This window comes from Schistocerca serialis, chromosome 1 (genome assembly GCF_023864345.2).
Source record: "Schistocerca serialis cubense isolate TAMUIC-IGC-003099 chromosome 1, iqSchSeri2.2, whole genome shotgun sequence".
NCBI classification, from domain to species: Eukaryota; Metazoa; Arthropoda; class Insecta; order Orthoptera; family Acrididae; genus Schistocerca; species Schistocerca serialis.
In genome coordinates, this window is record NC_064638.1 from 833,505,131 (window position 1) to 833,526,172 (window position 21,042).

A 21,042-nucleotide genomic window follows, 5' to 3' on the forward strand; every position below is an offset into this window, starting at 1 on the left:
ATCGAAAGGGTGCAAAAAAGGGCAGCTCGTTTTGTATTATCACGTAATAGGGGAGAGAGTGTGGCAGATATGATACGCGAGTTCGGATGGAAGTCATTAAAGCAAAGACGTTTTTCGTCGCGGCGAGATCCATTTACGAAATTTCAGTCACCAACTTTCTCTTCCGAATGCGAAAATATTTTGTTGAGCCCACCCTACATAGGTAGGAATGATCATCAAAATAAAATAAGAGAAATCAGAGCTCGAACAGAAAGGTTTAGGTGTTCGTTTTTCCCGCGCGCTGTTCGGGAGTGGAATGGTAGAGAGATAGTATGATTGTGGTTCGATGAACCCTCTGCCAAGCACTTAAATGTGAATTGCAGAGTAATCATGTAGATGTAGATGTAGATGTAGATGCAGATGTTGTAAGGTGTCAGACAAATCCAACACCTTCCATGAAAACCCTGACATGATAAGCAAATCCAGTAGTATGTCACATAGCTCCGAATAAATCGTGACATTAAATTAACCAAAGTAATACGAGTAACGAGTGAGCAAATGGAATACCACAGACTAACACAAGAATGCCTAAATGCATGTCATACCTTCCCACCGTGAGACAGACGCAGTTCCGAGGGGAGAAACGAGAACAGAAGCCGAGAGCAGAACCGTGTTATGCGAGAAGGCCCTACGATAAGGGACTGACACCGACGTCGCCAGCTAATCGCTACGAGCACACCAACCGTAAGTTTTTAGCGTGAGACTTTTTCGGGTCTCTGTTACGTTAGGACCGCCCCCCCCAGCCCATGTTAAAAGCTAGAGCCCTCCAGAAGAACAGTATAGATCTTACGATAACACAAAAAGGGCCACACCACCCGCAAGTTTTAGCGTGAGACTTTTTCGCGTCTCTGTTACATCAGGACCACCTCCAGCCCATGTTAAAAGATTGAGCCCTCCAGAAGAACAGTATAGATCTTACGATAACGCTAAAAGGACCACACCAGCTGCAAGTTTTAGCGTGAGACTTTTTCGCGTCTGTGTTACGTTGCAAACTTTAAAAACATTGCACCACCACGAAAAGTATAACGTTTCTCATTGGATAGACAGAATTTCTGTAGGTGGAGCTTAAGGTTAACATTGAGACCCTGATTGGACAGATGAAAACACAGCCAGATACCTTTTTTTTAACCAACTTCGGTAAATTGTAGTAAGGAGAAGTTAGGAGGAGAGTTGCTTCCGAGAGGGCGAGCTGGACGGAGCTGCGCCGGCCGCCGCCCCCTGACGAACACCGACAAGGTAATGAACGCACGCGATGCCGCATTTTTGAGCGCATAAGGCTTCACTCAGAACTGCAGAAGTCTCATCTGTTACATCCCCTTTACGTAATACTAGTGTCGATCGTCAATTAAAGCTCATGGTGTTCACATTTGCCACTTGAAGTAAAAATCTGAAACTCTATGATTTTTCTGTTATATAGTTATATCTGTATGATTACATGATGATGGCGTCCTCTTGGGTAAAATATTCCGGAGGTAAAATAGTCCCCCATTCGGATCTCCGGGCGGGGACTACTCAAGAGGACGTCGTTATCAGGAGAAAGAAAACTGGCGTTCTACGGATCGGAGCGTGGAATGTCAGATCCCTTAATCAGGCAGGTAGGTTAGAAAATTTAAAAAGGGAAATGGATAGGTTGAAGTTAGATATAGTGGGAATTAGTGAAGTTCGGTGGCAGGAGGAACAAGACTTCTGGTCAGGTGACTACAGGGTTATAAACACAAAATCAAATAGGGGTAATGCAGGAGTAGGTTTAATAATGAATAGGAAAATAGGAATGCGGGTAAGCTACTACAAACAGCATAGTGAACGCATTATTGTGGCCAAGATAGATACGAAGCCCACACCTACTACAGTAGTACAAGTTTATATGCCAACTAGCTCTGCAGATGACGAAGAAATTGAAGAAATGTATGATGAAATAAAAGAAATTATTCAGATTGTGAAGGGAGACGAAAATTTAATAGTCATGGGTGACTGGAATTCGAGTGTAGGAAAAGGGAGAGAAGGAAACATAGTAGGTGAATATGGATTGGGGGACAGAAATGAAAGAGGAAGCCGCCTGGTAGAATTTTGCACAGAGCACAACATAATCATAGCTAACACTTGGTTTAAGAATCATGAAAGAAGGTTGTATACATGGAAGAACCCTGGAGATACTAAAAGGTATCAGATAGATTATATAATGGTAAGACAGAGATTTAGGAACCAGGTTTTAAATTGTAAGACATTTCCAGGGGCAGATGTGGACTCTGACCACAACCTATTGGTTATGACCTGTAGATTAAAACTGAAGAAACTGCAAAAAGGTGGGAATTTAAGGAGATGGGACCTGGATAAACTAAAAGAACCAGAGGTTGTACAGAGATTCAGGGAGAGCATAAGGGAGCAATTGACAGGAATGGGGGAAATGAATACAGTAGAAGAAGAATGGGTAGCTTTGAGGGATGAAGTAGTGACAGCAGCAGAGGATCAAGTAGGTAAAAAGACGAGGGCTAGTAGAAATCCTTGGGTAACAGAAGAAATATTGAATTTAATTGATGAAAGGAGAAAATATAAAAATGCAGTAAGTGAAACAGGCAAAAAGGAATACAAACGTCTCAAAAATGAGATCGACAGGAAGTGCAAAATGGCTAAGCAGGGATGGCTAGAGGACAAATGTAAGGATATAGAGGCCTATCTCACTAGGGGTAAGATAGATACCGCCTACAGGAAAATTAAAGAGACCTTTGGAGATAAGAGAACGACTTGTATGAATATCAAGAGCTCAGATGGAAACCCAGTTCTAAGCAAAGAAGGGAAAGCAGAAAGGTGGAAGGAGTATATAGAGGGGCTATACAAGGGCGATGTACTTGAGAACAATATTATGGAAATGGAAGAGGATGTAGATGAAGATGAAATGGGAGATATGATACTGCGTGAAGAGTTTGACAGAGCACTGAAAGACCTGAGTCGAAACAAGGCCCCCGGAGTAGACAATATTCCATTGGAACTACTGACGGCCTTGGGAGAGCCAGTCCTGACAAAACTCTACCATCTGGTGAGCAAGATGTATGAAACAGGCGAAATACCCTCAGACTTCAAGAAGAATATAATAATTCCAATCCCAAAGAAAGCAGGTGTTGACAGATGTGAAAATTACCGAACTATCAGTTTAATAAGTCACAGCTGCAAAATACTAACACGAATTCTTTACAGACGAATGGAAAAACTAGTAGAAGCCAACCTCGGGGAAGATCAGTTTGGATTCCGTAGAAACACTGGAACACGTGAGGCAATACTGACCTTACGACTTATCTTAGAAGAAAGATTAAGGAAAGGCAAACCTACGTTTCTAGCATTTGTAGACTTAGAGAAAGCTTTTGACAATGTTGACTGGAATACTCTCTTTCAAATTCTAAAGGTGGCAGGGGTAAAATACAGGAAGCGAAAGACTATTTACAATTTGTACAGAAACCAGATGGCAGTTATAAGAGTCGAGGGGCATGAAAGGGAAGCAGTGGTTGGGAAGGGAGTAAGACAGGGTTGTAGCCTCTCCCCGATGTTGTTCAATCTGTATATTGAGCAAGCAGTAAAGGAAACAAAAGAAAAATTCGGAGTAGGTATTAAAATTCATGGAGAAGAAATAAAAACTTTGAGGTTCGCTGATGACATTGTAATTCTGTCAGAGACAGCAAAGGACTTGGAAGAGCAGTTGAATGGAATGGACAGTGTCTTGAAAGGAGGATATAAGATGAACATCAACAAAAGCAAAACAAGGATAATGGAATGTAGTCTAATTAAGTCGGGTGATGCTGAGGGAATTAGATTAGGAAATGAGGCACTTAAAGTAGTAAAGGAGTTTTGCTATTTGGGGAGCAAAATAACTGATGATGGTCGAAATAGAGAGGATATAAAATGTAGGCTGGCAATGGCAAGGAAAGCGTTTCTGAAGAAGAGAAATTTGTTAACATCCAGTATTGATTTAAGTGTCAGGAAGTCATTTCTGAAAGTATTCGTATGGAGTGTAGCCATGTATGGAAGTGAAACATGGACGATAAATAGTTTGGACAAGAAGAGAATAGAAGCTTTCGAAATGTGGTGCTACAGAAGAATGCTAAAGATTAGATGGGTAGATCACATAACTAATGAGGAAGTATTGAATAGGATTGGGGAGAAGAGAAGTTTGTGGCACAACTTGACCAGAAGAAGGGATCGGTTGGTAGGACATTTTCTGAGGCATCAAGGGATCACCAATTTAGTATTGGAGGGCAGCGTGGAGGGTAAAAATCGTAGAGGGAGACCAAGAGATGAATACACTAAGCAGATTCAGAAGGATGTAGGTTGCAGTAGGTACTGGGAGATGAAAAAGCTTGCACAGGATAGAGTAGCATGGAGAGCTGCATCAAACCAGTCTCAGGACTGAAGACCACAACAACAACAACAACAACATAGTTATTGAGAAGCCACATCAGCCACTGTAATTTACGACAAGTTAGATGAGTAATTAAAGATAATTGAGGGTCACTGTAGACCATTTTGAAAGTTTTCTCTCTTATGAAACTTAATTTAAACCTAGATTATAGATGTGATATGGCATAGGTCATCCTTCGATCCATTGTAGAACTTGGAAAACCATTCAGGGAACATTCGTTCTTATTTTTGTTGAACGCAGTTGGTTTTTACCATCTTGTATTAAAACATTTCCTTTTATCAATAGTGCAATTTATAAGCGATGTTTTGTGAGTAGAATAAAATTTCCAATGATAAACTTAACTGCTTTTTCGACGTTATTTTACCAGATAACTAAAAATAGCAAAACCTTGAACCCCTTCCACTAAATTTAGTTAGTATTAAGATTCTTTTACAGGGAGTGCAGTGGAGCTGACGCTGAAATCATTAAGTGTGTGAGAAATCTTATGGGTCTTAACTGCTAAGGTTATCAGTCCCTTAGCTTACACACAACCTAAATTATCCTAAGGACAAACACACACACCCATGCCCGAGGGAGGACTCGAACCTCCGCCGGGGTCAGCCGCACAGTCCATGACTGCAGCGCCTGAGAGCGCTCGGCTAATCCCGCGCGGCGAAATCATTAAGTATTTGGTTATATCATTGCTAGTCTCACTGAACTCTTCTGAATTCTACATGTCATGTGTGGTCTGGCGTCTCCTTACCGGCAACAGGTCCCAGGTTCAAACTAGTCAATTCCTTAAAAAACACGCTCAGAGCGTCGTTGCCCGAAAGTGGTAGGGAGACACGATATAGAACAAACAGACACCACGCAGAATGTTTAGAATCTAGATAGTTTTTTCGCACTTGAGTAAAATTCGCAGAACATTCATACAATCACGTGAAGCTGTCAAAACGTCCTTCGAAGGTATGTCAACTTGGGGGCCTCATTGGCTTGAATGTCGTTTTTGTCGTCGAAGTGTTGAACCTTCATGTGAATTTCTGCACTTTGTCGTTTTGTGGTAGGTTTGTACTGGTAACACCAAGTCTAATTACCCCTGATGATTTTCTCCGGAAAATAATAATTGTTCACATCGTATATTTTAATCAAATTGTGGCATGTGTCCTTGTGTCGTCGTTTTTATTTGGTAATCGAAGTGTGTCGGACAAATTTTGCACAGACTTTTCTCTTCTTCAAAAGACTCTGGAAGAAATCTGGGACATCTGATTTAGAGATGTTGTTCCACTGCGGTCTCTGACACAAACTTAAGACACTATGGCCATATGTCCACGAGTTAACACTGTCTGCCAAAAACTGACTGGTCGAATGCTCATTTGTTGTTTGCACTTGTTAGCTACCATAGTAGTTTTACTGCGCTCACATCGCCTATATGCCATGAATAAAATCGGCCTCGGAACCTTTTTGAACTTTTTTGGTGTAACGAAAAGAAGATTTTGCCACCAACGTTTTCTATTTACATTAGATCACTGTTTATGATGAAAAATTAGACTATTAATTATTTCATTATTTGATACTGTTTAGCACCACATACTAACAATTTGTGAAGTACTGCATGTTTGGGAGTTAATTAGAGTTGAGGGTTTGTAGGAAAGGTGATTGGGCAACGCGTTCCCCAGAAGTCAGTATCGGCTAAAGAGGGGCAAGGGATGAGAGATGTCATGTTCTGCAGGGGTGCCCTGAGAGAGAGCAGAGCGAGGATGTAGCAATATACAAACTAAAGGCTGCAGAACGCTCATGGCGCAGACAGTACAGGTGGGAGATTGCACTCTGGTGGAAAAGAAAAAAAAAAAAGAAAAGAAAAAGAATAGCGTTCCTGGCTTAAGAGCGTCATGGGTGGAACAAGGCGAAAAGACATCCTCTTAACGTAAAGGAATTTGCGGAGTCACAAAAAATGGTCGTGAGCTGACCTCTGAGGAATCTTCTCACAGGGAGCGCCAGAGCACGCTTCCAACCAAAACGCAGAGGCACGTATTTGAGTGCTAAGGCTGTAGGAGGGGAAATGGAAACTTACAAAAAATCTTCTAAAAGGACTACGAGATTCAGGAGATTGACTGGCAGATCCATGACCCATGTGGTGAGAGGTAATGTTTTTGTAGCGGCTGCTAAAACTCGTTGCCTAAGCATAAATGTAGATCATGAGTGTCCAGGAGGGAGCACGCATATGTCTTGGAGACACTATCCTGTGGAGATTTCCCGAAGACATTTCCCACCATGGATCGACTGACAGACTTTGCTGGTGAGAGCCAGAGCGGAGAATCTGGCAGTTAGATTTTCAGAGGTGTTGATTTCTCCTCAAGGAGTGTGTGCAATCGTTTCTCCATGAACAGAGTGGTTATTCTGTTCACACGAGCGAGGATTCGTTACCTCTCTGTGAAGCCTGATGCACACTGAAATGCATGGGGAAGACTACCTGAGCCGAATTTCTATCTCTGGCTAGTGAGCAAACAGAAATCTTGACTCCTTTTCTGTCTTGTACTGAAGCAATTTCAGCACTAGGGGTTTGCGGACGGATTATCGCGCCCACTGTTTAGGCAGAGAATTAGAGGTACACCATGTACATCAATTGCACAACAAGCAACGACCGAGTGAGTAGTTCACTGGTTGAGTACAACTGCTGTTTGTCCTTCAGTACGTGATATCTGCACTTCGGTTTCGTAGATAGGGAGACACTAAAAGTAAATGTGTTGAGTTCGATTTGCTGCACCGCTGATCTTTTTCTGGTAATGCCAGTTATGGATCATGTCTTATGTTTCTCATAGTTAATCAGTATCAGCCAACTTTGTGTCTTTGCAAAACGAGGCGGGGGGGGGGGGGGGGGGAAGGGGCATGGGGGGGGGGGGGGGGGGGAACGCAACGCAATGCCATTTCTCGAAATTGCATTTAGAGTAGAATTTGGAATTGTGTACTTCGTATTTATACAATGTTTGGACACTATGTCTTTTTGAGAATAAATCGTTTACGATATCCAATTTGTTATTCATTGTAATAGGATTCAGACGGGAATTATTGGTTTTTTGCTTAAGCGAAGTAAAACCTCAACATGATACTTCGTTTCGTGGAAATCTCTAGTTGTAGGTTGTCAAAGCCAGAGTCGTTTTAATTATTTGTAGGTTGTGAATTCCATTGCAAAGACAACATTAGGCAACCACACATACGAATGCCATATGCTAGAAATACCTCGGGGGGCTTACTAAGTATGAACACTTGCTTAGCAGAGCATAAAAAGAACTGTAGCTTGGGACAAACTAAAAAAATCAATCCTAGTGAAACATGCCTTTCACAGTGAAGGACGTGCAATGACATTTAGTAAGACTAGCACTGTAGCTAGGAAAACACACTGTCTGCGTTGTTGGATAGCTATCCAACTGAGATTTACGAACATTCATAATTTCAACACAAAAGAAGAGGAAGCTGAGTTAAATGAAGTCTGGATGCGAACTTTGCGCCAACAGAATAACTATCATTTACCATTTCATCAGGCAAGTATAATGAGACGTGATGTGTGGTTGTGCCCTCCCTACTAGTTTCCTAATGTAGCACCTCCTCGAGCTTATGAAGCAACTGCCGGTACAGTTCTGAGGGTACTTACCGCAGATGAGGACGGAACGTCTGTGAATAGTTTCGTATGTCGTCTACGGCCAATCAGCCCGGAACTCTTAACTGGAGTGCGTTGTAAGAAGTTTGAAGTTTTGTACATTGATGTCATCCCACAGTGACACTGGTGGTGGGGTCCTTACCTGCGGGTATCGGCGCTGGATTTCCTGGAGGATGGCGACGTGTCTGCTGGAGGCAGGCTGGACGCGGTAGACGCGGTGGCCGTCGTAGCGCGCCCTGCCCGGCGCGGCCTCCGAGTGGGGCGGCGCGCCGTGGGCGGCGCTCGCCAGCGTCGTCAGCGCCAGCAGCAGCACGGCTACACGAGGCATGTCGGCGGAGCTGGGGGCACAGGGAAAGTCAGAGGCGGGGAGGGCGAGAGAAACAGGCGCTGGCTGGCCACAGGCTGACTGAACTCATCTACAAGGGTAACACAGAAATTGCACACTGAGGTGACAAAGGTCAGGGGATATCTCCTAATACCGAGTCAGACCACCTTTTGTCCGGCGTATTGCAGCAACTAGATGTGGCACGGACTCAACAACTCGTTGGAAGTCCCATGCAGAAATATAGAGCCATGCTGTTCTATGTTGTTGCGGTCTTCAGTCCTGAGACTGGTTTGATGCAGCTCTCCATGCTACTCTATCCTGTGCAAGCTTCTTCATCTCCCAGTACTTACTGCAACCTACATCCTTATGAATCTGCTTAGTGTATTCATCTCTTGGTCTCCCTCTACGATTTTTACCCTCCACGCTGCCCTCCAACACCATTTTGGTGATCTCTTGGTGCCTCAGAATATGTCCGACCAACCGATCCTTTCTTCTTGTCAAGTTGTCCCACAAACTCCTCCCCAGTTCTATTCAATACCTCATTATTTATGTGATCTACGCATCTAATCTTCAGCATTCTTATGTAGAACGACATTTCGAAAGCTTCTATTCTCTTCTTGCCCAAACTATTTATCACCCATGTTTCACTTCCATACATGGCTACACTCCATACAAATACTCTCAGAAACGACTTCCTGACACTTAAATCTATACTCTAAGTTAACAAATTTCTCTTCTTCAGAAACGCCTTCCTTGCCATTTCCAGTCTACATTTTATATCCTCTCTACTTCGACCATCATCAGTTTTTTGCTCCCCAAATAGCAAAACTCCTTTACTACTTTAAGTGTCTCAGTTCCTAATCTAATTCCCTCAGCATCACCCGACTTAATTCGAGTACATTCCATTATCCTCATTTTGCTTTTGTTGATGTTCATCTTATATCCTCCTTTCAAGACACTGTCCATTCCGTTCAACAGCTCTTCAAAGTCCTTTGCTGTCTCTGACAGAATTACAATGTCATCGGCGAACCTCAAAGTTTTTATTTCTTCTCCATGGATTTTAATACCTACTCCGAATTTTTCATTTGTTTCCTTTACTGCTTGCTCAGCATACAGATTGAATAACATCGGGGAGAGGCTACAACCCTGTCTCACTCCCTTCCCAACCACTGCTTCCCTTTCATGCCCCTCGACTCTTATAACTGCCATCTGGCCTCTGTACAGATTGTAAATAGCCTTTCGCTCCCTGTATTTTACCCCTTCCATCCTTAGAATTTGAAAGAGAGTATTGCAGTCAACATTGTCAAAAGCTTTCTCTAAGTCTACAAATGCTAGAAACGTAGGTTTGCCTATCCTTAACCTATTTTCTAAGATAAGTCGTAGGGTCAGTTTTGCTTCACGTGTTCCAACAGTTCTACGGAATCCAAAATGATCTTCCCCCAGGTCGGCGTCTACCAGTTTTTCCATTCGTCTGTAAGGAATTCGAGTTAGTATTTTGCAACTGTGACTTATGAAACTGATAGTTCGGTAATTTTCACATCTGTCAACACCTGCTTTCTTAGCGATTGGAATTATTATATTCTTCCTGAAGTCTGAGGGTATTTCGCCTGTGTCATACAACTTGCTCACCAGATGGTAGAGTTTTGTCAAGACTGGCTCTCCCAAGGCCGTCAGTAGTCCTAATGGAATGTTGTCTACTCCCGGGGCTTTGTTTCAATTCAGGTCTTTCAGTGCTCTGTCAAACTCTTCACGCAGTATCGTATCTTCCATTTTATCTTCATCTACATTCTCTTCCATTTCCATAATATTGTCCTCAAGTACATCACCCTTGTATGGACCCTCTATATACTCCTTCCACCTTTCTGCTTTCCCTTCTTTGCTTAGAACTGGGTTTCTATCTGAGCTCCTGATATTCATAATAGCCGTCCAAAATTGGGAAAGCATTGCGCAGCAGGATTTTTTGCACGAACTGACCTCTCCAGTTTTCTCCATTATGTCGGGCGACTTGGGTGACCAGATCATTCGCTTAAATTGTCCAGAATATTCTTCAAGCTAATCGTGTACAATTGTGGCCCGGTGACAGGGCGCATTGACATCCGTAAAAATTCCATTGTTGTTTGAGAACTTGAAGACCATGAATGGCTGCAAATGGTCTCCGTGTAACCATTTCCAATCAATGATCAGTTCACTTCCACCAGAGAACCTAATCAGTTCTGTGTAAACATAGCCCACATCATTACGGAGCCACCACCAGCTCGCACAGGGCCTTACTGACAGCTTGGATTCATGGCCTCGTGGGGTCTGCGCCCCCCATAATCCTACCATCACCTCTTCCCACGAGAAATTGGGACTCAGCTAACTAGATCACGATTTCTAATGGTCTAGGGTCCAACGGATATGGTCATGAGCCCAGGAGAGGCCCTGCAGGTGACGACGTGCTGTTAGCAAAGGCGCTCGCGTTGGTCATCTGCTGCCATAGGACATTAACGCCAAATTTCTCTGCACTGCCCTGACAGAGACGTTCGTCTGCAGTTGTTTCACGCAGCGTTGTTTGTCTATTAGCACTGCCAACTCTACGCAAACGCCGCTGCTCTGGTCGTTAAGTGAGAGCCATCGGCCACTGCGTTGTCCATGGTGAAAATTGGTATTCTCGGCACAGTCTTGACACTGTAGACTTCGGAATACTGAATTCCCTAACGACTTCCGAAATGGAATGTCACATGCAGCTCCAGCTGCCATTCGGCCTTCATTGTCTGTTAATTCCTGTCAAGTGGCCATAACCACGCCAAACGCCTTTCCACATGAATCACCTGAGGACAAGTTACAGTTCCGCCAATGAACAACTCTTTTATACCTTGTGTACACGATACTACTGCCAACTGTTTATGTGCATATCGCTAACTTCAAATGGTTCAAATGGCTCTGAGCACTATGGGACTTAACATCTGAAGTCATCAGTCGCCTAGAACTTAGAACTACTTAAACCTAACTAACCTAAGGACATCACACACATGAATGCTCGAGGCAGGATTCGAACCTGCGACCGTAGCAGTCGCAGGATTCGAACCTGCGACCGTAGCAGTCGCGCGGTTCCGGACTGAGGCGCCTAGAACTGCTCGGCCACCACGGCCGGCTATAGCTAACTCATGACTTTTGTCACCTGACTGTATCTCTAGGACAAGGCTGAAACAAAGTAGTAGAAACTAGAAATGAGCTAAGACGATGCACCCCGTTAAGAAAGTAATCTTCTATACAACAAGAGTCCTAATATGGATCAGTGGAGGAGAAGTGTCGAATAAGTTTTTCAAACTGCAAATCTGCAGTACATCGTAGACGGCGGGAAAACTCATCAAACATGTCAGACTTCTTCCTATCTTTCTGCGATGTCGTAATCAAGACAGAGGCAAGCTTACATTTCCACGAAACCTGTTATTAAAATGGACAGATCAGTTACCTCTCAGTTTTTCATCAGCGACAGAGCTCCTGAAGGGGATTCTCCGAAGGCACTACGCTTAAGCGATGTCCCACTTTCATAAAACCGAGCGTCAAAAGAAGAGGAAACCATTCCGGGTGCACAGTGTCACGAATGCCGCAGACAGCTGGTGCTAAGCGTGCATGAGATAAGCTTCGTGTTCGGTGGTACGTCTTCTGAATAGTAAATATGCTGCCAGGAAAAGAAAATACACAATCACTCTGGCCAGTGTGACGTCAACATTGTTCTCGTTGCCTCAAAATCAGAAACGTGAGTCGCACACTAACTGCGTGGACTCGATAAGCCAAAGACCAGTGTCAGTCTTCCAGCTCAGAACCTGATGGAGACATTGCTACCGCACAGAACATGGACAAAACGTATGTTCGTAAGATGCAGGGAACGTTAGTTAGAATTCAGTAGTTCTACATCTACATGTACATGATTACTCTGCTATTCACAGTAAAGTGTTTCGCACAGGATTCAATGAAGAACCTTCAAGTTGTCTCTCTACCGTTCCACTCTCGAACGGCACGCGGGAAAAACGAGCACTTCAATTTTTCTGTGCGAGCCCTGATTTCTCATATTTTATCGTGATGATCGGTTCTCCCTATGTAGGTGGGTGCCAAAACAATGTTTTCGCAATCGGAGAAGAAAACTGGTGATTGAAATTTCGTGAGAAGATCCCGTCGCAACGAAAAACACCTTTGTTTTAATGATTGGCACTCCAATTCACGTATCATGTCTGTGACACTATCTCCCCTATTTCGCGATAATACAAAACGAGCTGCCCTTCTTTGTACTTTTTCGACGTCATCCGTCAGTCCCACCTGATGCGGATTCCACGCCGCACAGTAGTACTCCAGAATAGGGCGGACAAGCGTGGTGTAAGCAGTCTCTTTAGTAGACCTGTTGCACCTTCTAAGTATTCTGCCAATGAATCGCAGTCTTTGGTTTGCTCTAACCGCAATATTGTCTATGTGATCGTTCCAAGTTAGGTCTATCAACATCGTGGTCATCCAAAAGAAGTGACTCTAAATACCCCAGAATACGAGTAATTGCTACCACTGATTCCTGAACTACATGTTTGCAGACAATTTACTGAATTTGTGGGACTGGGGCTCCTGGCTTACGACAAACTAACTCAAAGATACACTGGCGGCTCTGGTTACTTGATCATAAAGTATGCACCAACAATGAGCACAGAAGATAAGCCTTTCAAATAAGTTATTAAAAACATCTGAAAACTGGTTCATTCTGATATTCGTATTACATTACCCAATTTCTGTCGCCATCGAAATGTCGCACAGATGAAATCATTGTTCTCGTCATCTGAAGGATTCTTGGTTATTAATCAGTACTGCTGTTTGGAAAAAAAAACCTTATTTAATTGTAATTTAAAATAGATAATGACGAATCACAAAATCGTCACAGTGGGGTGGCTTGCGTGCCTCAACGATACATGTAGCCCCACTGTAGGTGCAGCCACATCAGAGGCGCATGTGTTGAGATGTCCGACTAACGTGTGGTTCCTGAAGGGGAAAGGGGAAACAATCTTAATGACAGACTGATATGACCAGGTAACATAACTCAACATGGCCCTTTTGGGTTGGTGCTGTGGGCGGCTGAAAGCAAGGGGAAACTACACCCATTGCATTTCCTGAGGACGAACAGTTCATGTCTTCGGTAACATCCTCTTGAGTAAAATATTGAGAAGGTAAAAAAGCCCCACATTCGGGTTTCCGCGCGGGGACTACTAAGGCAGATGTTGTCATCAGCAAAACCAAAACTGGCATTCTACAGGTTGGGGCGTAGAATATTAGAACTCTCAGTCGGGTAGGCAGATTAGAGAATTTAAAAAGAGAAAGTTTAATCTAGCGCGGTGCCAGCACAGAAAGGACTTCTGCCCGTGTGAATACAAGGTTATCAACACAAAATTAAGTAGAAGTAATGCAGGAATAGGCCATAAATGAATAGAAAAATATCATTGTGGGTAAGCTATGATTAGCAGTATAGTGACAGAACTGTAGCCAAGATAAACTCGAAGACAACTCCCAACACAGTAGTGCAGCTTTGTATTCCTAATACCTCCACAGATGATGAAGAGATAATATTCAGATACTTAAGACAGACAAAAACTTCGCTGAGATGGCGGAGAATTCGGAAGCAGGAGATAGAACGGAAGGAAAAACTTGAGAGGATAATGGAATGGGGTAAAAGGATGAAACGGGAAGCCACCTAGTAGAATTTACCACCAAGCACATGATCACTGTCCACCTCCGTTGAGTAGGCACCATGGCTGATTGCCATGGAGGGGAACTGAGTCCTATTCCCGGTACTGCCAGGGAATTTTCCTTTGTGGGAAGACTGGAACGCGTTGCACTCTCAAGGATCTTCTTGAGTGCAAGGTCGTAAAAGGCCAATTGTGTTTACGGCATTTGACGCCCCATGTATTGTCTGCCATGCAACCACAATATTGGCAGCTTATGGCAACAGGGGGCGAGACTGGAGTTGTCCAATGGTGAGTACAGCATGAGGATACGACGCGTGGTTGAACTGCTTACTCGAAGGGTAACTCACAACGGTGCTATAGTACAAGTCTGGTGATACAAAGCAGAGAAATGGCAACGATAAAGAAAGTAAACAATGCATTATACGTATAACAACAGTTGCCGAAGTTGACATTTCGTCAGAAAGGATCCCAAGTCCTTCCCCAGAGTGAAAACGAAGTGACAGATGAAATATTACCGTTTCTGCAAGATGAGTCATTGGAATGTTTGGTGTCTAATACCTTCGACCGTGCGGGCAATATAAATGAGGAGTACAATGATGACGGTACGTTCTAGACAAGTGTATGTGATATTGAAACGGCTGTCGAGCCATGTAGTTCATCAGCCTAGTCAGAAACGGTGCCACAAATCCCGTCTCCAGCGAAACGTAATAAATGACAATCGTTGTCCAAGGAGCGGGTACTGAACGTAATTACGTACATGGAACATCATCCGCAACATAGTAAAAAAAAGAAAAAGTTATGAACAGATTTTGAGTAAGTCCGCAGCAATATGACCGCGTAGTTCATAAGATGGAGGATAAGGCGCAATTGTTACAAAAACTGGTTTCAAGGATGCTCGATACAGTTTACAAGATGTCCATAATAGTGAGCTACTACGTTAATGCACATCAAATTGCGAGTGACATAGATTACAGTGATTTCAAGATAAACAGTGGATGGTTATGTAACTTCAAACATTTGCTACAGAATTGAAGCTTCAAGTTGACGGTGCAGAGCAAACAACGGAATCGTCCCGAAAATTTGTGGATGAGATAAACAAACTTATACCATCGTTCAGTAAGGAGTTTGTTTTCAACTCCGACCAGTCGGGATTTGAAGAGGAAATGCTTGTGAAAGGAACCCTGGAAAGTAGAGGTACCAATGGAGCTGTATCAAGATGAACTAACATCAGTGCCTTAACTGATTCGTATACAATTATGCTGACCGTTAATCTTATTTACTGTGCTGCAAGAAGTTGGAGGTGCTCTGCACCTACGATTCTTTCTCGTGCGCGTGATCTTGCAAGGACAGTAGGGAATATTTACGTCACAGCAAGCAAGGGTGGGAAAATGGGCGTAAAAGATTTGCAGCTACGGTATGAACACTGCTTTTGGTCCATAGCTGGTCAAACTAATTTGCTTTTGATTGATTCCTGGTGTGCGCATGAAGATCATACTCCAGTAGGGGAATCTATCCCTCCTGAGAAATGTGTGACATTACGGTTCATACCACACGGAACTATTGGACAAATCCTGCCTCTGGAGTTATCTTCAGCTAAGCCGTAAAGGACATCAAGTGTCATGATAAGATCCACGACATACTGTTTCATATTGGGTTGCATGGCATGCCATCACATTTGGCCAGTTCTCTTCACCCTGTTATATGATTCTATATGCCTTCTTTTAGAGTGGTTTCCTAGCTGAACGTCCTGTACGGTTTACAACTCCCAAGGATTTCGCCTTCGATCTTGATGATGCGAACCTTAGTGATCACTGTGGCGCGCCATTTTTTATTCGGTGTTCATGGAGAAAGTTAATGGTTTGCTTTGAACATCTCTTGAATGTCGATGATGTCCATTTTGTGAAGTGTAATACATTCTTCCCGTAGAAGGTTGGTTTCTGCAACTCCTGGACACTCATTTTTTGTCGCCCTCCTGATTCACATGATGAGTTATTATCATCTATATTTTTCCTATCATAGTAGTTAACACAGCACTTTCATATGGTCCCTACTAAAGGTTGCAGTTGCGACCTCGCACTCAAGTGGTTCCTTGTCACACTCGTGAGTGGTGGCGGCAGCAGGGCTACTAACCCTACAACAACTGGGAGCGCGGTGTGCTGACTCTCACCACTTGATACAACATCCACATAACGCCATTGACTGATGGATGACACGGCGGTCGGTCGGGCCCGATTGGTTCATGTGTGGCCAGAACTGAAGAGCTTATAACACTTACATCATACGAGTGATTGCTCACACTTGGTTCAAGAAACATGAAAGAAGCTTATACGGGATGATTCAAAATGGTTCAATGGCTCTGAGCACTATGGGACTCAACATCTGAGGTCATCAGTCCCTTAGAACTTAGAACTACTTAAACCTAACTAACCTAAGGACATCACACACATCCATGCCCGAGGCGGTCGCGCGGTTCCAGACTGAAGCACCTAGAACCGCTCGGCCACACCGGCCGGCAGGTGATGACTTTTAGAGATGATGGAGTAGAGTCGATGTATCAATTTGAAGTAAGAGACCCTGGTCCGGAAACGACCTCGTCCAAAGATGTAAGTGAAAATCGTTCTGATACCTCTGACAGTAAAATGCATGTTGTTGCTAAGATTGTGGGGTATGCAACTGTCGGACGTGGTAGTATGGACGAAAACAAGAAAAAGAGCCTAGTAAACATTGGCTCTAAAATGAATACCTTGAGATCTAGGAACACTTGTGCATCCTCAATACTGTGAAAAACATGTCTTCACTGTATAAGTGCCTATTGCGCTTTTGGTATGGGATTTTATAGGTCATATTTACTAGACTTCTTTTCTTGTTTTGGTCCATACAACTACCTCCTAAAGTTGCCTGGCCTACAATCGTAACAACAACAGTACCGGTACACGGATGCCACAGTTAGATGTATCAGAATGATTTTACCTTGTAACTTTCGACTAGATGGTTACCTCAAATTGATGGATTTATCCTTCTCCATCTTCCCTGAAAGTTTGTAACACCATCACGGAATCACTCTGTGGAAGGTCCCTCAAGACACCGAAAGTTTTTGTACAGAATAAATAATGGAAAGACGAAGATTTCGAAATAAAATTTAAAATTGCAAAACTTTCCTAGGGACATAGGTACTATCTGACCATAATTTACTGGTTATGAACTGCAGATTAAGAATGAAGTAATTGCCGAAAGGTGTGAAATTAAAGTGATGAGACCTGGATAAACTGAAAAGACCAGAGATTGCCGAGGGTTTCAAGGGGAGTAAGATCTAACGAATGAAAAACAGAGGAAAGGAGCACAACAGAAGACGAGATATTAAAGAAAGCAGAGGATCATGCAGGCAATAAAACAAGGTCCATTATAAATCTTTGAATAGCACACGAGGTATTATATTTACTGACGAAAACAGAAAATATAAAAATGCAGCAAATGAAGCAGGCAAAACGGAATGCAGACCTCTAAAAAATCAGCCAGAAAATCAATTATGCAATGCAGGACTGGCTAAAGAAGAAATTCAAAGCTGCGAAAAATAGAGTCCACCTGTAGGAAAACTAAAGACACCTGTGGAGAAATGAGAGGCACCTGTAGGAATATAAAGAGCTCGGATGGCACGCCAGTACTAAGTAAAGAATAGGAAGCTGAAAGATGGAGGGAATCTGGAAAGGAAACGAGTTTGAAGACAATGTTATAGAAAGGGGAAGGAAAGTAGGTGAAGATCAGATGAGAGATATGACACTGTGAGAAGATTTTGCCAGAGCAGTGAAAGACCAAAGTCGAAACATGTCCCCTGAAGTTGACGACATTTCTCTGTGTTATTGAACTCCTTTGGAGAGGCACCCGTGAATAAGCTATTCAACGTGGTATGCAAGATATATAAGACGGACGACGTAACGCTCATTCCAAAGAATATTGGTGCTGACAAGTGTGAATATTACTGAACCATTACGTTAATCATTCATGGTTGCCAAATACTGGCGTGAATTATTTACAAAAGAATGGAAAAAAAAACTGGTAGAGCCGACCTCAGGAAAGACCAAATTGGGTTTCAGAGAAAAGTAGCAACGCCCGAAGCAGTAGCATTTGTAGATTTAGAGAAAACTTTTGACATCGGTGCCTGGAATATTCTCACTGAATACTGATGGTGACAGGGACAAAATAAAGGGATCGAACGTTTATCTACAACTTGTATAGAAACCAGACTGCAGTCTAAGGACATGAAAAGGGAGTGAGACAGGGTTTAGCATATCCTCGATGTAGTTCAGTGTGTAGATTGTACAAGATGTGAAGGCAGTCAAGGAGAAAGTTAGAAAATTAATTTTCCGTTTAAAGAGAAGAAATTAAAACATTAAATTAATGTTACACGATAACATTTATTTAGTAGTTAGTTATGAACCGGGTTTCGGCTTCCTAGGTCATCGTCGGAAAACTTAATACTAAACAGACCGTCCACTCTACTTCAGAGACAGTTAATGTCTACGGTCCTCCACGAATCGACGGAATATTCTATAAATACACTCCTGGAAATTGAAATAAGAACACCGTGAATTCATTGTCCCAGGAAGGGGAAACTTTATTGACACATTCCTGGGGTCAGATACATCACATGATCACACTGACAGAACCACAGGCACATAGACACAGGCAACAGAGCATGCACAATGTCGGCACTAGTACAGTGTATATCCACCTTTCGCAGCAATGCAGGCTGCTATTCTCCCATGGAGACGATCGTAGAGATGCTGGATGTAGTCCTGTGGAACGGCTTGCCATGCCATTTCCACCTGGCGCCTCAGCGTTCGTGCTGGACGTGCAGACCGCGTGAGACGACGCTTCATCCAGTCCCAAACATGCTCAATAGGGGACAGATCCGGAGATCTTGCTGGCCAGGGTAGTTGACTTACACCTTCTAGAGCACGTTGGGTGGCACGGGATACATGATGACGTGCATTGTCCTGTTGGAACAGCAAGTTCCCTTGCCGGTCTAGGAATGGTAGAACGATGGGTTCGATGACGGTTTGGATGTACCGTGCACTATTCAGTGTCCCCTCGACGATCACCAGTGGTGTACGGCCAGTGTAGGAGATCGCTCCCCACACCATGATGCCGGGTGTTGGCCCTGTGTGCCTCGGTCGTATGCAGTCCTGATTGTGGCGCTCACCTGCACGGCGCCAAACACGCATACGACCATCATTGGCACCAAGGCAGAAGCGACTCTCATCGCTGAAGACGACACGTCTCCATTCGTCCCTCCATTCACGCCTGTCGCGACACCACTAGAGGCGGGCTGCACGATGTTGGGGCGTGAGCGGAAGACGGCCTAACGGTGTGCGGGACCGTAGCCCAGCTTCATGGAGACGGTTGCGAATGGTCCTCGCCGATACCCCAGGAGCAACAGTGTCCCTAATTTGCTGGGAAGTGGCGGTGCGGTCCCCTACGGCACTGCGTAGGATCCTACGGCCTTGGCGTGCATCCGTGCGTCGCTGCGGTCCGGTCCCAGGTCGACGGGCACGTGCACCTTCCGCCGACCACTGGCGACAACATCGATGTACTGTGGAGACCTCACGCCCCACGTGTTGAGCTATTCGGCGGTACGTCCACCCGGCCTCCCGCATGCCCACTATACGCCCTCGCTCAAAGTCCGTCAACTGCACATACGGTTCACGTCCACGCTGTCGCGGCATGCTACCAGTGTTAAAGACTGCGATGGAGCTCCGTATGCCACGGCAAACTGGCTGACACTGACGGCGGCGGCGCACAAATGCTGCGCAGCTAGCGCCATTCGACGGCCAACACCGCGGTTCCTGGTGTGTCCGCTGTGCCGTGCGTGTGATCATTGCTTGTACAGCCCTCTCGCAGTATCCAGAGCAAGTATGGTGGGTCTGACACACCGGTGTCAATGTGTTCTTTTTTCTATTTCCAGGAGTGTATTAAAACACTGAAGTTTCCCAGTGATGTCACAATTCGGCCAGAGACAGCAAAGGACATGGAACTAAAGTTAAACATAATATATTGTGTCTTGAAGAGAGGTTATAGAATGTAGGTCAACAATAGTAAAATAAGAATAAAGAAATGTTGTCGAATAAAAACAGGAGATGCTCAGCGAATTAGGTAAGGGACTCAGACACTAAAAGTAGTAGATGAATATTTTTATTTGGATAGCAAAATAAGTGACAGTGGGTAAAGTAGAATGGATATACAATGCAAACTGGCTCTAGTAAGAAACGTTTGTCTGAAAAAAGAAGAGAACAGACGTTTTTGAAATGTGTCACTTCAGAACATTGCTGTAGATTAAATGATTAGATCGAATAACTAACTAGGTATTGAACAAAACAGGGGATAAAGGAAGGAGAGGTGAAACATGACTGAAAGAATGGATCGGTGCACATGTCACATCTTGAGGCAAGAATCATCAATTTGCTAGTGGAGGGAAATGTGGGAGAGAGGGGGTAAAAGTTGTAGACGGAGACAAAAGCTTAGCTAAAGTAAGCAGATTCAAACAGATGTCGGGTGAAGATCATCTCGATTTTTTTCGAAAGAGAATTCTATTTGCGGGTCTCTTTGTTTCGTAAAAATAATTTCTAAGGCTGCAGTTTGTTTCTATTTTACTTATTTATTTTTCAATTTTGGCGAATGACTTGAGGACCCTAAATCAGTTCTCAAGCGCTCATTGATTACACAGCCAAGCTTTAGAGCTGGAAGCTGACATCATCACTGATCACATTTAGACTTTAATGTGTGTGAATTCCTAAGGGACGAAACTGCTGAGGACATCGGTCACTACATGAAAGCAAAGTCTATACTTTAATGTAGGTTGTAGTAGTTATGTAGAGATGACGAGTCTTGCACGAGACAGACCAGCGTGAAAGGACATTCAAAATAGTGTCCGGAATGA

General features: G+C 43.7%; 1 protein-coding gene across 1 annotated transcript in view; it reads right to left on the reverse strand.

Annotated features, from left to right (window-relative positions):
* LOC126438555 (zinc carboxypeptidase-like) overlaps positions 1-21,042 on the reverse strand; it is a 75,469-nt gene that overhangs the window by 46,505 nt on the left and 7,922 nt on the right. Inside the window, exon 2 of the mRNA XM_050090550.1 lies at positions 8,224-8,331. Within this exon, the coding sequence (XP_049946507.1) occupies positions 8,224-8,331 (108 nt within the window). The remainder of the gene's footprint in view (positions 1-8,223; positions 8,332-21,042) is intronic.